Here is a 14869-nt window from a genome sequence, read left to right as displayed (position 1 = left end):
CCTATGTGTTCAGTGTGAGAATAAACGAACGGACATTACCAAAGAAAAAGAGAATAAACGAACGGAAACGATGTGGGAGTTTAAAATTGGTGGGGATCGATTAGGCCCAATTGGTTGACACCCGTACCAAATCTGTCGGGCTTGGGTTTGTGGGGACCTTTATCGCTCCCAGTACTACTGGGGGTGCTGTGCGCATCGTGCGGTGCAGCACTACTGGGGGCGATAATTTTCCGGACAAACTTGCATCCCTAGCCAGGTCATTAAGGTGGAACAACTCCACGTGCTTCCCACCGGTTCGATGGTTGGATCGGGTTTAATCACGAGGACCAATCTCGACCAGAATCGAGCACTGGTAAGTGGTAACAGACATAACTTCTCTCCTCTCTCTGGTAAGATGCACTTCAATTTCTTCTATTCGTTCTTGAAACGTTACTGAACATGATAAAATCCTGAAATTTCAATCCTTTTTGTATGCCCAATTTTACATCGGAACCCTTCTTGGCTTCTTCTAATCAATTGCCTTTTAATCGCTTTGTGGTTTGGTCGAATTGCCAGATTCACAAGTAAATCTGTTGGTCTCTTCGAGGAGCCGATATCCATGGATCAAGCAGAGTTAAAGACGGAACAGGTCGGTGATCGCTTCTTGCTTCTTAATTTCTCCGTACTAAAGAAATTTTGGTGCTATTTCGTGGTTTCTGGTGCTTTTATTTGTAAAACTCTGCACATAATCTAATATTTTTCTTATTGTGTTTCTGCTTCTGAATTTGAATTTGGAACTTACTATTATTATGTTACTTGAGCGTAAGCACGGTCGAGTGCCTTATTTTGTTTGGTATTTGAGTTTGAGCTTTTGTTTGAGAAGAGATCCTTTTTCCATTGTAGTCAGAAAGAGTTTTAGGTGTTGGTTGGATATGTATCGTGGACTAGATCTGCCGTTATACTTCATTGTGTATCCAATTTTATTAATATACTGCTTCAGCTACCATCTTTTCCCCCACTCCCCCTCCTTTTCTACTTGTGATGATCTATTTGATTAACAATGTATTCATCTGAAGTGGGTTTGCTGAACTGTCATGTTATTTATCATATATGTATATATATTTTTCCTCGTTTCTTATGGTTATGGTTTCAATTCACAGTAGGCAAAGATTTTAAACTGGCTTCCAAGCTAATGCAATACTCCAGTTTTCAAGCTTGGGACTAGGAATGGAGCTCTAAAAAGATTGGGTCCCAGAGTTGCTCAGAGCTCCGTTAAAAATTGATGAGTAGTAGGGCATTTGTAGGGACATTGTTGAAAATTATATTAGTTGGCTTGGCATCTGAGCTAGATGGTTTTCAACCCGTCTCATGGTGGAACTATACACTTTTTGAAGTCCTGTATCTGCCATGGTTTTACAGAACTTCTTAACATTCGTAAACCCTTTATTCGAGAGGTTATCCACTTATCTTTCCCTACTTATAAAAAATGAAATATAACGAATGCCATTCTTCCATTTTATATACATCCAGTTACATTTACAGATTGTCATTGCTTTGAATTTATCATGGCTTTAAAGAATTAAAATCTCACCTTGTGTGGTGGTACCTTCAATGTTAGTCCTGGTCTAAATAGGTTAAACTGATAGGTGGTTTAAAATATAATTATTTGTTGAAGGTTATCACAGTGGAACCTCCTTACTTTTGAAGTAGGTTGTAGGACAGCCTAGGGTTTCACATTTCTAGGGTTGAAGGTTAGGACAGATTAGGGTTCAATATTAATAAGGGAAAGAATAAGAGATAACGTACTGTTATGGGACTGTGAACAGTATCCTTGAATAGTAAAATCTGAGTAAAAAGAAGACAAGGGGAGTGAAATCTGAGATGGAAGAGAAAACAGTAAAAGGGTGAAAGAAAAGAGAGAACTCCACCTTCACTTGGCCACCATGAGCACATCTTAGACAGAAAACACAATGCTTTATTCCATCACTTCCAAAAAAATTGTAGTTGTTACATAAGTATACATATACTCTTGTTTAAGAAAAAATAGAAATTCTTAAACTGTAAATTTCCTAGCTACTTTATGACTTGTAACTTAACTTTCTCTTGATGTTGATGAAACTTATAAAGATAAGAACTCCTAAACATTACTTTTTGATTCAATTTAGGATTCATTTAAAAATTAGACTTTCTAAAGACAACTTTATTAGGTAAAACCACAAATGTTAAAGAACTCTAGAAATAAAAGAAAATCTGTGCCTCCCCCCTAGGACCTAATATATTTAGAGCTTATATTTTGACCCATTACAAGTAAAGCCTTATGTGTAACAAGCCCAACGTATAAAATAAAACCAGGCTTCATTCTTCACTTCTGGTAGCATCAATTTTGATTGACATTTTGTTCCATTGTTGAAGGTTCTCAAGAGGGACATTCCATGGGAGACTTATATGACGACTAAGCTGATCACAGGAACATGCCTTCAGCTTTTAAGGCGTTACGATAAAAGAACTGAAAGCTACCAAGCAACACTACTTGATGATGTAAGTAATTTATGTTAGCTCATTAGTTGTCTCCTGTAATGATCCATGTTTTAACTTTTCTTCAGCAGAGCACTGGTTTTCATGCCATGCTTTCCATTCGTTTTTTTAATGGGAATCACCTGCAGACTGATGGGGACAAATGATGAATGGCTTTGAGTTATCATTCGTCTTCCCCCATCTTCTTTCTCCTTCTGTTCTCTCTTTTTCTCCTCTTTTTTTTTGGGGGTGGGGGGTTGGGTGGGCAGATGAACATGGAATTCAGTCCAAGGGCAAGGTTATAATGCCCACAGGCTTTGCTGGTGCAATCCCTTTGTTCAATTGGAAGTCTATAAGCATACGTATGTGGTGATCTCGATTTGATGCCAAGTTTAATTGGCCAATCCCAACAGATCATGGTCGAGTTTGAAGGGAACTGTTGCTTGCAGACTTGGCCAGCTGATATTTGGTGGGGACTGGCATTGTTACTTGGCCAAGATGCCCGACTGATCTCGATACATGAAGCCATAATAATAGTACAATACTGTCACAGCCTGAAAAGGGGGCAAACTAGAACAATACTGTTGTTAGAGAAGCAACAGAGTGGATAGATAACATAAGCTACATTATTGGATACAGCCCAATATAAAGGTGTTCCTTATCAGCACTCTCTCTAGCTGGTTCATCTGCAAATATATTTGTGGTTCTTGCTCTCCATTGGAAAGAGATAGTCCTCGCTTCAGAGTGTGATTAGGAATGCAACAGTAGAAACTAGAACAAGCTAATCGAGAAAAATGTCTTGATGTCTTTCTGATGTTGAAGAGAGGGCATTTGTGACAGGAGGGTACAGCTTATGTTCGGGAGTTTGTCAACATTTTGCATGCCATAAACAAGCAAGAAACAGTGGAATATATTCTAGCTCTTATTGATGAAATGCTCACAGGTAACTGAGGAAGTTCTTCAGCAGTCAAATTTCATCTTACATTTTAGTTAGTTGACATCTTCTTGACTTATCCTGGCAGCAAATCCAAAGCGGGCCAGACTATTCCATGACAAATCTCTCGCAAATGAAGATACCTATGAACCTTTCTTAAGTTAAGTATTTAATCAAATTCCTCTGTATGTGTATTGATTATGTCATTTGATATTCTTTTCATTTATTATCATAATTCAATTTTAGCACTTTATTTTTTGATATTACATTAGACTTTTGACATATCTTCACAAGACCATAATACATATGTTAACAAAACAGTTTGTGGGGAATAATGCTTCAATGATCTTAGACAGACCCCAAGCCTTTATTTATAATAAAGAGATCAAAATTACATGGACATAATTGCCCCTAATAGAGCCGACATGGCTGTACATAAATAAAACATAGTAAAAAGTCCAGAATACCCCCCACGGTATTCTGGCACATACAATCCAACATTTCCCCTCAAGTTGATGCATATATGTCATACATGCCCAACTTGACTAAAATAGGATGAAACACTCTGCCACTTAGTCCCTTAGTGAACACATTGGTTGACTGGTCAACAGACTTCACAAATGGAACATAGATGAATCCAGCTTCGAGCTTCTCCTTGATGAAATGTCGGTCAACCTCCACATGTTAAGTATGATCATGTTGGACAGGATTATGAGCGATGCTAATGGCTGTTAGAGTTACTAGAATTTATGTTCTAGGGGTACTTTAGGAACTGGATTTTATCTAGTTCCCTTATTGTAATTTCTCCTTTTTACCTTTTACCTCCCTAGAGGGGTTGGATGTAATATGTTTAGGGTTGTTAGTTGAGTAAGATAGGTGTGGAGAGAATCATCTCACACACAACAATTACAACCGAACTCTTCTCTCTTGTCTTCTTGTTCTTCTCCTTCTTCCCTCTTTCTCCTTCAACTTCTTCTCTTCCTATCACTTACATCTACAACATAAAACTCAACTTGGTATCAGAGCATACAGGTTTGAGAGTCGCATTTCCCTTTTTCCTGCTCTGTTTTTTCTTTCTTTTTGGAATCCATTATGCCTTAGGATTCCAAAGAAGAGACCTCTATATGAAACAACTGTTTAGGTGTTGAACTGTTGAAGGAGTATGGAATAGGTTCTTTATAACCTATTTAGATGTTTGAAGCCGGCCAGCCTTTGAGCTCTATTGCAGTTCTCTTGAAGATATGAAGCTGTCTTGAAGACTTGAAGCTGCTCATAGCTTTTCCGCCGGTCAATAGTTGCAGGTCCAAGTTCTCTCTCCTTCGGCATGTGTTTGGACTTATGGATGGACCATTGGAATCGCCCAAGGGTGCTGGTTATGCCCCTGCTGTTCCTTTTTAGCTGCTTGAAGAAGTTCCTTGAGTTTGGCTCAGTTTCGTGAAACCTAACTGGGCAAAGCCGATTCCTGTTTCCCTTTTTCTCTTACATTTGGTCTGCAGTATATGGTTCTCTTGATTAAAACCATACTATGGACAGTCTTGGCAGTATGTTTTGAGTTTTCTTGAGTTGGTATTGTTTCTTGGAAAGAGCTAAGGTGGATTTTACCTTAGTCTATGCTGTTTTTTCTTCCCTGCTGGATATTTTCTTTGTGTGGGACTGCATATTTGGGTTGAGTGTGTACTCCCCATCTTATTTGGATACCTAAGTGTAAGGTCAAGTGCCATTTTCCTTGCATTATGGTTGATTCTGATGTCTCCGGACTTGTTTCGGCTGATTCACAACCCACTCTAGCAGCTCATCAGTTGGTTTATGAGAACACCCATCTACAAATTTCCTTTGTGAAGCTTGATGACACTAATTACTTGGACTGGTCACACTCTGTGAAGCTTTCCCTTGGGAGCAAAGGGAAACTTGGGTACATTATAGGTGCTATTAAAGCCCCAGAGCCTGGTTCACCTAACTATGAAAAATGGGAGACCGAAAATTCTACAGTTACCACATGGTTAATCTTCTCCATGAAGCCAGAGATTGGAAGAAGGTTTATGAGGAAAGAAACTGCCAAGGCAATCTGGGATAGTGTCTCCCAGACCTTTGATAGAGTGGGTGACTCTGCCAAGGTCTACCAGCTTCACCAAAAAATTAACTCAATGAGGCAGGGTGACAGGACTATTTCTGAGTACTACAATGCTTTTCTTAGTCTTTTGGAGGAGTATGACCACTACATGGATCTTCAATTGACCAATCCAGAGGATGAAGCAAAGGTGTATCAGATTCTTGAAAAGGAGGGAGTCTTCACTTTACTTGGTGGTTTGAACCTTGACTATGAGCCAATTAGGCTCCAGATTTTAGGCCGGTCCCCTTTTCCATCTCTTAGTGAGGTCTGTAGTCACTTACAGAGTGAGGAGACTCGGCGTGTTGCTATGGAACCAACTCCAACATCATCTCTTGAGAGGTCAGCTCTCAATTCAAGTTCTTTCTAAGACACCCGTGGAGGTGGTAGAGGCCAAGGGCCTAACCATGAGGCAGATAGAGCAGTGGAGACAGTTGGTGCCAGTAGAGTTGGTAGAGATAGGTTTAAATGTGATCATTGTGGGAGGACTGGACTCACCAATGATAGGTGTTGGTCTCTCCATGGTCGTCCTCTTGGCACACGAGGTCGTGGTGGCCGTAGAGGGGGAGCTAGAGCACACTCTGTGAAGTCATTTGACTAAATCAAATTAGTAACTAATGAAGTGTTTCGCAGGGTCATGTCACCGCTGAGCACATCTCCTGCACCTACAGTGGCCAGTTCTTCTTCATCCTCAGCCTTGCAGGTCTCCACCTCATCTTTTACTGCAGCCCAGTCTTGGGTCATTGACTCTGGTGCCACGGACCACATGACTGGTACGTCCCATTATTATGATTCTTATACCATTTGCTCTGGTAAGGATAAGGTTAGGGTAGCTGACAGCTCCCTTTCCTCCATATCTGGTAAGGGTAGTATCCCTGTTACATCATCTATTTCCCTTGCTTCCGTTCTTCATGTCCCTAACCTTACACTTAATCTTTAATCTGTGAATCATTTGACTAAATCTCTGAATTGTTGTGTCACATTTTTTCCTTCTCACCGTCTTTTTCAGGATTTGGTGACGAAAAGGATTATTGGTAGTGGACGTGAGGAGCAAGGCCTTTACTTTTTTGACCCTTTTTTGCCCACAGCTCAGTCCTATGTGTGTGGACGTAATGATAGTAGTTCTGTCATCTGTGGAGTCTGTTATGTTATGGCATCGTCGTTTTGGCCATCCATCTTTTGTTGTAATGAGGAAACAATTGCCTCACTTATTTTCTTCTATCGCTTCCTCTCATGTTTTTCAATGTGAACCATGTATGTTTGCCAAACATTGTCGTTCTTCTTATCCATATCATGGTAATAGAACTGCTGCTCCTTTCCATATTGTGCATACTGATGTTTTTGGACCTTCCCCTACTACCCCTCTATTTGGCTATCGTTATTTTGTGTCATTTGTTGATGATTTTTCTCATGCTACTTGGACTGTTCTTATGAAACATAAAAGTGATGTTTGTGATGCATTTCAGAATTTTTATCAGATGGTTCTTACTCAGTTTGATACTTGTATCAAAATTGTTTGGTCTGATAAAGGAGGAGAATACATGTTTGGTGGCCTCCAAGCCTTCTTTACTAATAATGACATCCATCAGCTCACGTGTGTTGATACACCCCAACAAAATGGGGTTGCTGAGAGGAAAAATCGCCATTTATTGGAGGTCACCCGTAGTCTCTTGTTTGGCATGCATGTTCCCAAGACCTTTTGGTCTACAGCTTTTCTCACTGCTTCCTTTCTCATTAATCGCATGCCTACCAAACTTCTTGATTTCAAATCGCTCTTAGAAATCTTATCTCCACAGGTTTCTACTTTCTCTCTTCCTCCTAAAGTCTTTGGTTGTGTTTGTTATGTGCATGTTAACAAATCACATCGTACTAAACTTGATACCAAAGCTCTCAAGTGTCTCTTTCTTGGGTACTCTTCTACTACCAAAGGTTACAAGTGCTATCACCCATCTTCTCGCAAGTGTCTCACCTCCAAAGATGTCACTTTGCTTGAGTCTATCCGTTTCTTTGCACCATCTCAACATCCTCTTCAGGGGGAGAATTGTGAAAGTGAACAGGCTGCTGATTTCCTTCATTATCCTCTACCTATCTCTCCCTTTATGCTTGACATTGGAAAGCACAGGGCTGTGGATGTGGATGTGAATACAGATTTTGTTGTTGACAGTGGTTCTGGTGAGGAGAAGGATTACCACATTAAATACAAGAGAGGTGAAGGCTTGCATAATGAAGGAAAGAAGACCTACTAAGAGTCCTCTTTGGATCCAGATCCGCATCCTGAGATTCATTCTCCATTAGGTGACATCCCTTCTACTCCATCTGATTTAGACCTTCCTATTGCTGTTAGAAAAGGGAAAAGAGCTTGTACTAATCCTATATCCCAGTTTGTCTCCTATGATGCTCTTTCTCTTACAGGTCTTGCCTTTATTGCTGCTCTCTCTACTGCTTCTATTCCTAAGAATGTTATTGATGCTATGTTTGACCCAAAGTGGAAACAAGCTATGTCTGAGGAGATGATGGCACTTGAGAAGAATGGTACTTGGCAATTGGTGGATCTTCCCAGGGGACGTGTCCCAGTTGGGTGCAGATGGGTCTACACAATTAAGTATAAATCTGATGGTACTGTTGAGAGATACAAAGCAAGGTTGGTGGCCAAGGGGTACAGTCAAGTCTATGGAATTGAAGCAACAAAAGAAGTGCCCATAATCACTCCACAGCAACAAAAGAAGCCCATTGTGCTCTAAAGGCAAGAATAAGAAGATTGCAGCAATATCGGGTTTACCTGGGTAGAGAAGAAACTCCACGAAATTGAGTTATACTAAAATGGAATCAACATCCAGCAAGGGAGAGCACAAGAGGCATAAAGAGGACCTAAATACGATTCTAATGAGCTGCTCCAAGATCCAAATACATGCCGAGATTCAGACAAACCAGGGACTGCAACTGAAAGTTGGCGGAAACCCTAGCAGAATCGTGGTTGCCTTCAAAACTTCATAGAATCTTCAATGCAGCCCAAAGAACCTCTTCAATCACTGAATAGGTTGTATAGAACCTATCTCATACCATTTCAGCAAGTTATTCAAATAGGAGCCTCTTCCTTGGAATCCCTTGAATTCTAGGATTCCAAAGAGAGGGAAAAAAATAGGAACAAGAAGACTGATGGGACTCTCAAACCTGGCTCTGATACCAAGTTGGGTATTAGGTTAGGGAAGCAAGTAAGAAAGGAAGGAGATGTTAGAGGAGGAAGAAGAAGAAGGAGACAAGAGGGAAAAGAGGAGTGTATTTCGGTGGAATATCTTGCATGTTGAGAGACTTCTCAACACACCTAAATAACTTCATTACTAATTAGAAGAGAATTACATCCAACTCCCTAGGGAGGTAAAAGAAAAAAAAAGGAAAAAACAGAAATTCCGTGAAGAGGAAACTAGACATAAGGCTAGTTCCTAAACTACCCTTATTACATAGCTTCTAATAACTCTTAACAGATTCGCCAACATAGTCCTTCCTTCAACAGTATTTCCATATTGATCTGATGGCTAGTTGAGTAGTTGCTGTGAGTTGCTATTTTGCGAGGCATACTTTCTAATTCTGAGTTTCCTTCGTATTTTAGGCTGAAATTGTTAGGAGTTCTTTTCCTTAACAGGGACTACCTTCGATTGGAAGGCCTGGTTCGTCTGAGCTGTCAGTTGCTATCTCTGAGATACTTACTAATTCTGTGATTTAGTCCACTTTGGTGTTCTGCCGACAGTACAGACTGAGTACTGTCTATTTTCTGTGATTGATTAACACTTAGCACTGTGTTTCTGGCCCTAGAGTATTGAGTGTTTGATTATATCAATATCTTTGTAATTGATTCATTTCCTTGTTGAAAGTGTTGGTGGAACCACTGGTTAAACCCACTGTTAGACAGTATATTGATCCTCCTGAAGAGCTGGTTCTTAGTTGAACTGGTTCTACATTAGTTAGTTTTTTCAATTTGTCCTAACAAGTTAGTGGAATGCATCAATTGGTATCGGAACTTATGGCCCAAAACTAGACCTGGTTCTGGTTCTATTAAGCCCCACAACCAGCACTTGTGGATGTTCTTCTAGAAGATTGAATGAAGAATTGACTGGGCCCCACTTGATTTGCGTGGAGAGGAGATTATCTACAAGATTGCTGGCTCAAATATTCTGTTAGATCTACTACGACTTTAATTTCTATTTTGTGATAGTTCCCTTTATTCTACTTTCTATTTTGTAATAGTCTAATATATATATATATATATATATATATTATTTTTTTATATTGGTATGTACTCTATCCTATTCTATGGGGAGAGGGAAGGTGAGAACCAGGATGCTTGAACCCAAGACCTCCTGGTAGGAGTGCTTTTACACTTCCCACTCTACCATTCTTTGTCATAGATTTAGTTGCCAAGTTAATTCTGATCTCGGAGTTGCTATTTTTGTGTAATAGCAATTAGATCTTCTTTCTAGAAGAGTTGTAATTTTCTAGAGTTACTTATTTTGCAAACGATGCACAGCCTTCCCCAAATTGATTTATTGAGCAATTGGGTTTTCTCCTCTTTTGGTCAGTGGTGAGGCTGTCTTGGACTTTGGTGAAGCAGCCCCAGCCCTTGGTGGTGATTCCAAAGTCATATACTTCCTTTTTTTCTTCCTTCTTCCTTCATCTTCTCAAGTTCCAGCAAGCATATTAGGTCATTGTCATGGGTGGTTTTTTGTATTGGATGATGAGTTATTTGATTACCCTCAATTCTGGTTTTGTTTTTACCAAGTATTTAATCACTTCGATTCTGCCCCTATGGGTTAGTTTCCTAAATCTGTCCTAACAGGTTAGTGGAGCACATCACTTCTTGAGACATACTTGCCTGAAATCAAATCTGGTCCTACTCCTACCGCTACTTCAAGTTTCTGGAATTTTATATTCATGATCTGATTGTTATTTTAATTAATGTTTGGTTGATCTTCAGAGATCTTTGAGTTAGAAATCTTCTCTTAAAGTTTCAGGTCAATTGGATTCTAGTTGAGAGAGTTCTCTCAACCAAACGAGGAACCTTTCCTCTACTGTACGTGTTTCCATCATGAGGTTGAAGAAAGGGTCTTCTTCGAAATAGCGATTTAAGACCCAATTCCTATGATTTACAAGTAAGCCCTCTTTCCTTAAGTTGAATTTCATCATTCCATTCCTTCTATTCTGAATTCCAGAAAAGACCCTCTTTCAAATTTAATTACTAGTTAGTCCCAGCTCCTATTTGCTTTACCAAACAAGGTCCTAGACTTTCTCATAATTTACAGAACTGCCACTGACCACATTATTTTGAGTTTCTTTCACTTTGGCGGGCCCATAGCGACCCAAAAGCAGGGTTTTGGGAACCTTTGTTGCATTCGATGGTCCTGAGGCAGTTTGTTCTCTATCTAGCAAAAGTATATTTTTGGTTTCTTGGGAATCCTTTGGTTCAATCTCTCTTCCTCTTTTTCTTTCTTCTTTCTTGTCCGTTTCTTTATGATCAGTGTAATTACATTAAATTGCGAATTCTAATCAGATATCAGTGCAACTAATTCCTTTTATGTTTGTATTTATGAAAAACTAATGCAAACCACTTCTCTCTAATTTTTTTTTTCAGATTGCTTTGGAGGGATAACTGGTTTATGCAAGAGAAGAGCTGTAAGATATTATCTCTGATTGTAAGGTACTTAAAATTCTTAATTCCTCTAGTGTTAGATATCAAATCCGTCTTATTACTAAGCAAAAATGGGATGCCTTCAAATAATTCTTTTTTAGATATTTATGTTTTATTTTTGTGGAATAGTGCTAGACCAAAAACTCAAAATGGTCTGTATGAAAATGGAGCCTCAAATTCAAAGAGCAAGCTTAATTCTATTGATGATGTTTTGAAAAGATTGGTGGAATGGCTATGTGCACAGGTTAGCATGTTTCTCTCAACTGTATGCTTCTGTTCAGCTGCCTTAAACTTTCAGTTGGCATAAAATCTTCAGGAGTCCTTCTGGGAAGCCAATTTCTGTCTCTTGTCGCTTCAGCTTGTCACCTCTAAGGCCTTCACATCTCTATTTCCAAATTGTAAATGAAAAGATTAAACACCTCTGAACTGTGTTAATAAAGGAAGCTATAACCTGTTACAAAGTTTGTTTGGATTCAATATGCAAATGCTATAAATATTTAAATGTCCAGAATGCGTTTGTGATGACACATAGGTATAGCTCTTTAATGTGAGATTATGTCAAGGTAATGTAAATCTAGATGGGTATGAGGCCAACTAGAACCAATAACAAGGATCTGCTATGGATTAGGGGAAATCGGCTAGGTCAAAATATGTGAAATTAGGGTTAGGGTTTGATGGGGTCTAGGGTTTGATGGTAGGGTTAGGTTAAGTTGATGTAGGGGAGGCTTCCAGTGAAGGTCCTGAGATGCTTTGATGAGGTTAGGTATGTAAACTTGAGTGAACAATAGATTAGGTTTAGGGTTTCTGGGTTTTGGGAAAGTGGAATGAGGGGAAATCTAGGGTTTAGGATGGTCACCTACGGTTGGGACTAAAATCGAGTTTCCCTTATGGTGAGCGGGAAAGATTGAATCAATAAAGGTGGGAGTTTGATGAGTGGTTTGGTCTGAGTGGAAGTTAGATAATGGAGATGATGTTCAGAGATGCTGGGAAGGTTAGGTTAGGTTTAGAGGAATTGGAGAAGAAGGGTTTGGGGATTGGGGTGTTGCACTTGTTGATTGAACTGTTCTTGAGTCTAGCAGCAGAATCCCAGCAGTTGAGTTGAATCTTCAAGCTATCGGCTAGGGCAGAACTGAAACCATTGAACACTTGAATGCAGATCGAGGGAGAGAGGCAGTGAAGGCTATGTCAGCCTGGGTATCTCACCCTCACAGCCTATCCCAGGACAGTGACAATTGCAGAAGCAAAATTCTTATTCATTAAATCGTGGGGGCTCAATTGGAGCTCTTACATATGTATATATATATATAGCCTTATGGCGGAAAGAAAACAAATTCTAACTATGACTCAGACTCAAAACAGAACTAGGAATACTAACTAGGACTTCTAACTAGGATTCAAATTTGCACTAGGAATCCTAATTAGAGTTACAACTCAATAAAGGACTAATAAAAATACCAAATAAAAAAACTAATTAAACCCTAACTTCAGCCCACGATTAATGCTGGTGTAGGGAATCCCTATACCTGCGGCTGGATTTAGACGGCCAATTTGCATCACAAGGTTTTTGATGTGTTGAAAGGATATATATATATATATATTGTTTGATTTTTTTTTTTAACTCACTGATGTTCTTTGTAGGACTTATGGGAGATTTGAACTTTGTGTTTTCCTTTATTTTCAATATTTTGTTTGAATAATGTTCAATAAGGAGATTATAATAAATTTAAACTTTAACCTTCCTCCTAATCTTGAACACAAACAATATTGAAAAATATTTAAAATTTCTTAGGGAACTGGTCATGTATAGGGGCCCACACACAGCATTCCCACGTGGGGGACACAAAAAGGCAACTGTTTTTTAATCTAAACCGTGAATATGCAATAATGATTTCATTCACTGCTGTTTCATTTTTAGTGAATCACACATCAAATCATGTGTGCCTCCATCGCATGAGATGTTTTCCCATTATGTTTGAGAAGATAGAATATTCAGTTTTTTCTTCAGAAGCCTGACTTCATCTGGAATCAGAGTTACTCGTAAAGTCTCACAAAAAATGTTGCAGATTTTTTTAAGTGGAGAGTAGGAGTTTTTCACCCAATTTATTGGGTTACAGGTTTGTTGAGTTTAATTGAGTTTCTGAGATTTTATTGAGTAAAAAAGTGGAAGTTGACTAGTTCAATCTGATAAATGGGCTTGGACACTGTGTTCATGACAATAGGTAGCAGTTTTTTTTACATTGTTTTTGTCATCATATTTAAGGGAAATGAATGATATGGTAGATATATTTCTAGTATTTCGGATATTTGTTTCGTCTGGGGTCACTCATTTTGTTCTTTTCTTCATTCATCTTCATCAATAAACTCAACTAGTTAATCAATGTAGCAGAGTGTTCCCCCCTCTCTTTTATTCAGATTGTCCAATAAAATATTTAAGTAAAAAGAAAGCAGGTGAGATGCCCAGCCAAATAGTGGCATCTGATCAGAGGTACAAACTACAAGAAAATATATATTACAACTACAAGAAAAAGATATATTACATCTGACTTCCTGATGATCAATTCTCAATTCATAGAATGGTCAACCCATCTCTTCCCTCTGCAATCTGCACAATGGTAAGCCCAGAAGAAATATAAATGTTAAACACCTTGGCCAGCATCAGGTCCAGAGGAAGCATGACCCCACCTCCCCTGCCCCCCCCCCCCCTCAAAAAAAAAAAAAAGATTCCAGCATTTCTTTAACGGTTGGTGCCAATGTAACAGTAGGAAACTATTCCATAAGCTTCTAGCACATTTCCAGGTTGTGATAAGTGCAAGGGTATTCTTAGGACGGGTCCATCTCTGATCAAATTTCCTAGGGGTTGTTGCCTTTACCGTGACAATATTCTTAATTGGGTATGATGGTTTTGGTTTGACAATACGTCTCTTTCACTTTATGTTTGATAAAACATCATCTTATATGCAGCTGAAGAAGCCTTCCCATCCTACTCGTGGCGTCCCAACTGCTATCAGTTGCCTAGCATCTTTGCTGAAGGAACCATTGGTCAGATCTTCTTTTGTTCAAGCAGATGGGGTTAAGCTCCTCGTTCCGTTGATTTCTCCAGCATCGACTCAGCAATCTATGCAGGTGATCTAATGTTAATTTTCTGTTCCTTATACTTTGTCCTTGATTAAAAAAGAAAAAAGAAAATTTAAGTCTAGAGAGAGTTGGTGTCCTTACGTAGATTGGAATGAAAATAATTTCAAACATGCCATGAAGACTAAAGTTTCAAAATTCATGAGGAATGGTTGCTGAGAGATTACCTATCCATGTCGATAAAGCAGCATTATTCCTAGGTCATCATTTGTCCAATTTTGTTGAGCAAATTCAGTTACACTATTAATCTTGACGCAAATTGTGGACAGGTGTTGGATGAACCATAATTCACTTGATAAAAAAATCTAGGATCAGATATGGGTCGAGTGAAAGTTCCCAGATTTAGAATCAGGTTGAGAGGGTTGGGTTGGGTTGGAACATTTTCCTTTCTAGCTGTCACCGATCGTCTGATCATTTTAACCATTGGATAGACAGAGAATTCTACGATGGGCCACCAGCCCATCTTAGTTGTACAATTTGATTGAGGTTGGGTTGAGCAATTGGGGTATTTTGAATAGAGCCC

At 39.1% G+C, this 14869-nt stretch overlaps 1 protein-coding gene and 1 long non-coding RNA gene across 2 annotated transcripts in view; one reads left to right on the top strand and one right to left on the bottom strand.

Moving 5' to 3' along the window:
* The first annotated feature begins 509 nt into the window (after window positions 1-509).
* LOC122669330 (V-type proton ATPase subunit H-like) overlaps window positions 510-14869 on the top strand; it is a 35440-nt gene continuing 21080 nt past the window's right edge. The window contains exons 1-7 of the mRNA XM_043866078.1: window positions 510-628; window positions 2392-2517; window positions 3334-3436; window positions 3516-3588; window positions 11158-11223; window positions 11344-11458; window positions 14176-14337. Coding sequence (XP_043722013.1) covers window positions 599-628; window positions 2392-2517; window positions 3334-3436; window positions 3516-3588; window positions 11158-11223; window positions 11344-11458; window positions 14176-14337 — 675 coding nt within the window. The 5' untranslated portion in view covers window positions 510-598. The remainder of the gene's footprint in view (window positions 629-2391; window positions 2518-3333; window positions 3437-3515; window positions 3589-11157; window positions 11224-11343; window positions 11459-14175; window positions 14338-14869) is intronic.
* On the bottom strand, window positions 2567-14651 carry LOC122669331. Its single transcript, XR_006333995.1, has 3 exons — window positions 14639-14651; window positions 4346-4353; window positions 2567-2723 (listed from the first exon to the last, which is right to left on the bottom strand). It is a non-coding gene; the product is annotated as an uncharacterized LOC122669331 (long non-coding RNA).

The sequence above is a fragment of the Telopea speciosissima genome, chromosome 7, assembly GCF_018873765.1.
Source record: "Telopea speciosissima isolate NSW1024214 ecotype Mountain lineage chromosome 7, Tspe_v1, whole genome shotgun sequence".
In the NCBI taxonomy this organism is placed as follows: Eukaryota; Viridiplantae; Streptophyta; class Magnoliopsida; order Proteales; family Proteaceae; genus Telopea; species Telopea speciosissima.
Note: the sequence above shows the minus strand (reverse complement) of the source record. Positions and strands in the feature narration are given on the sequence as shown.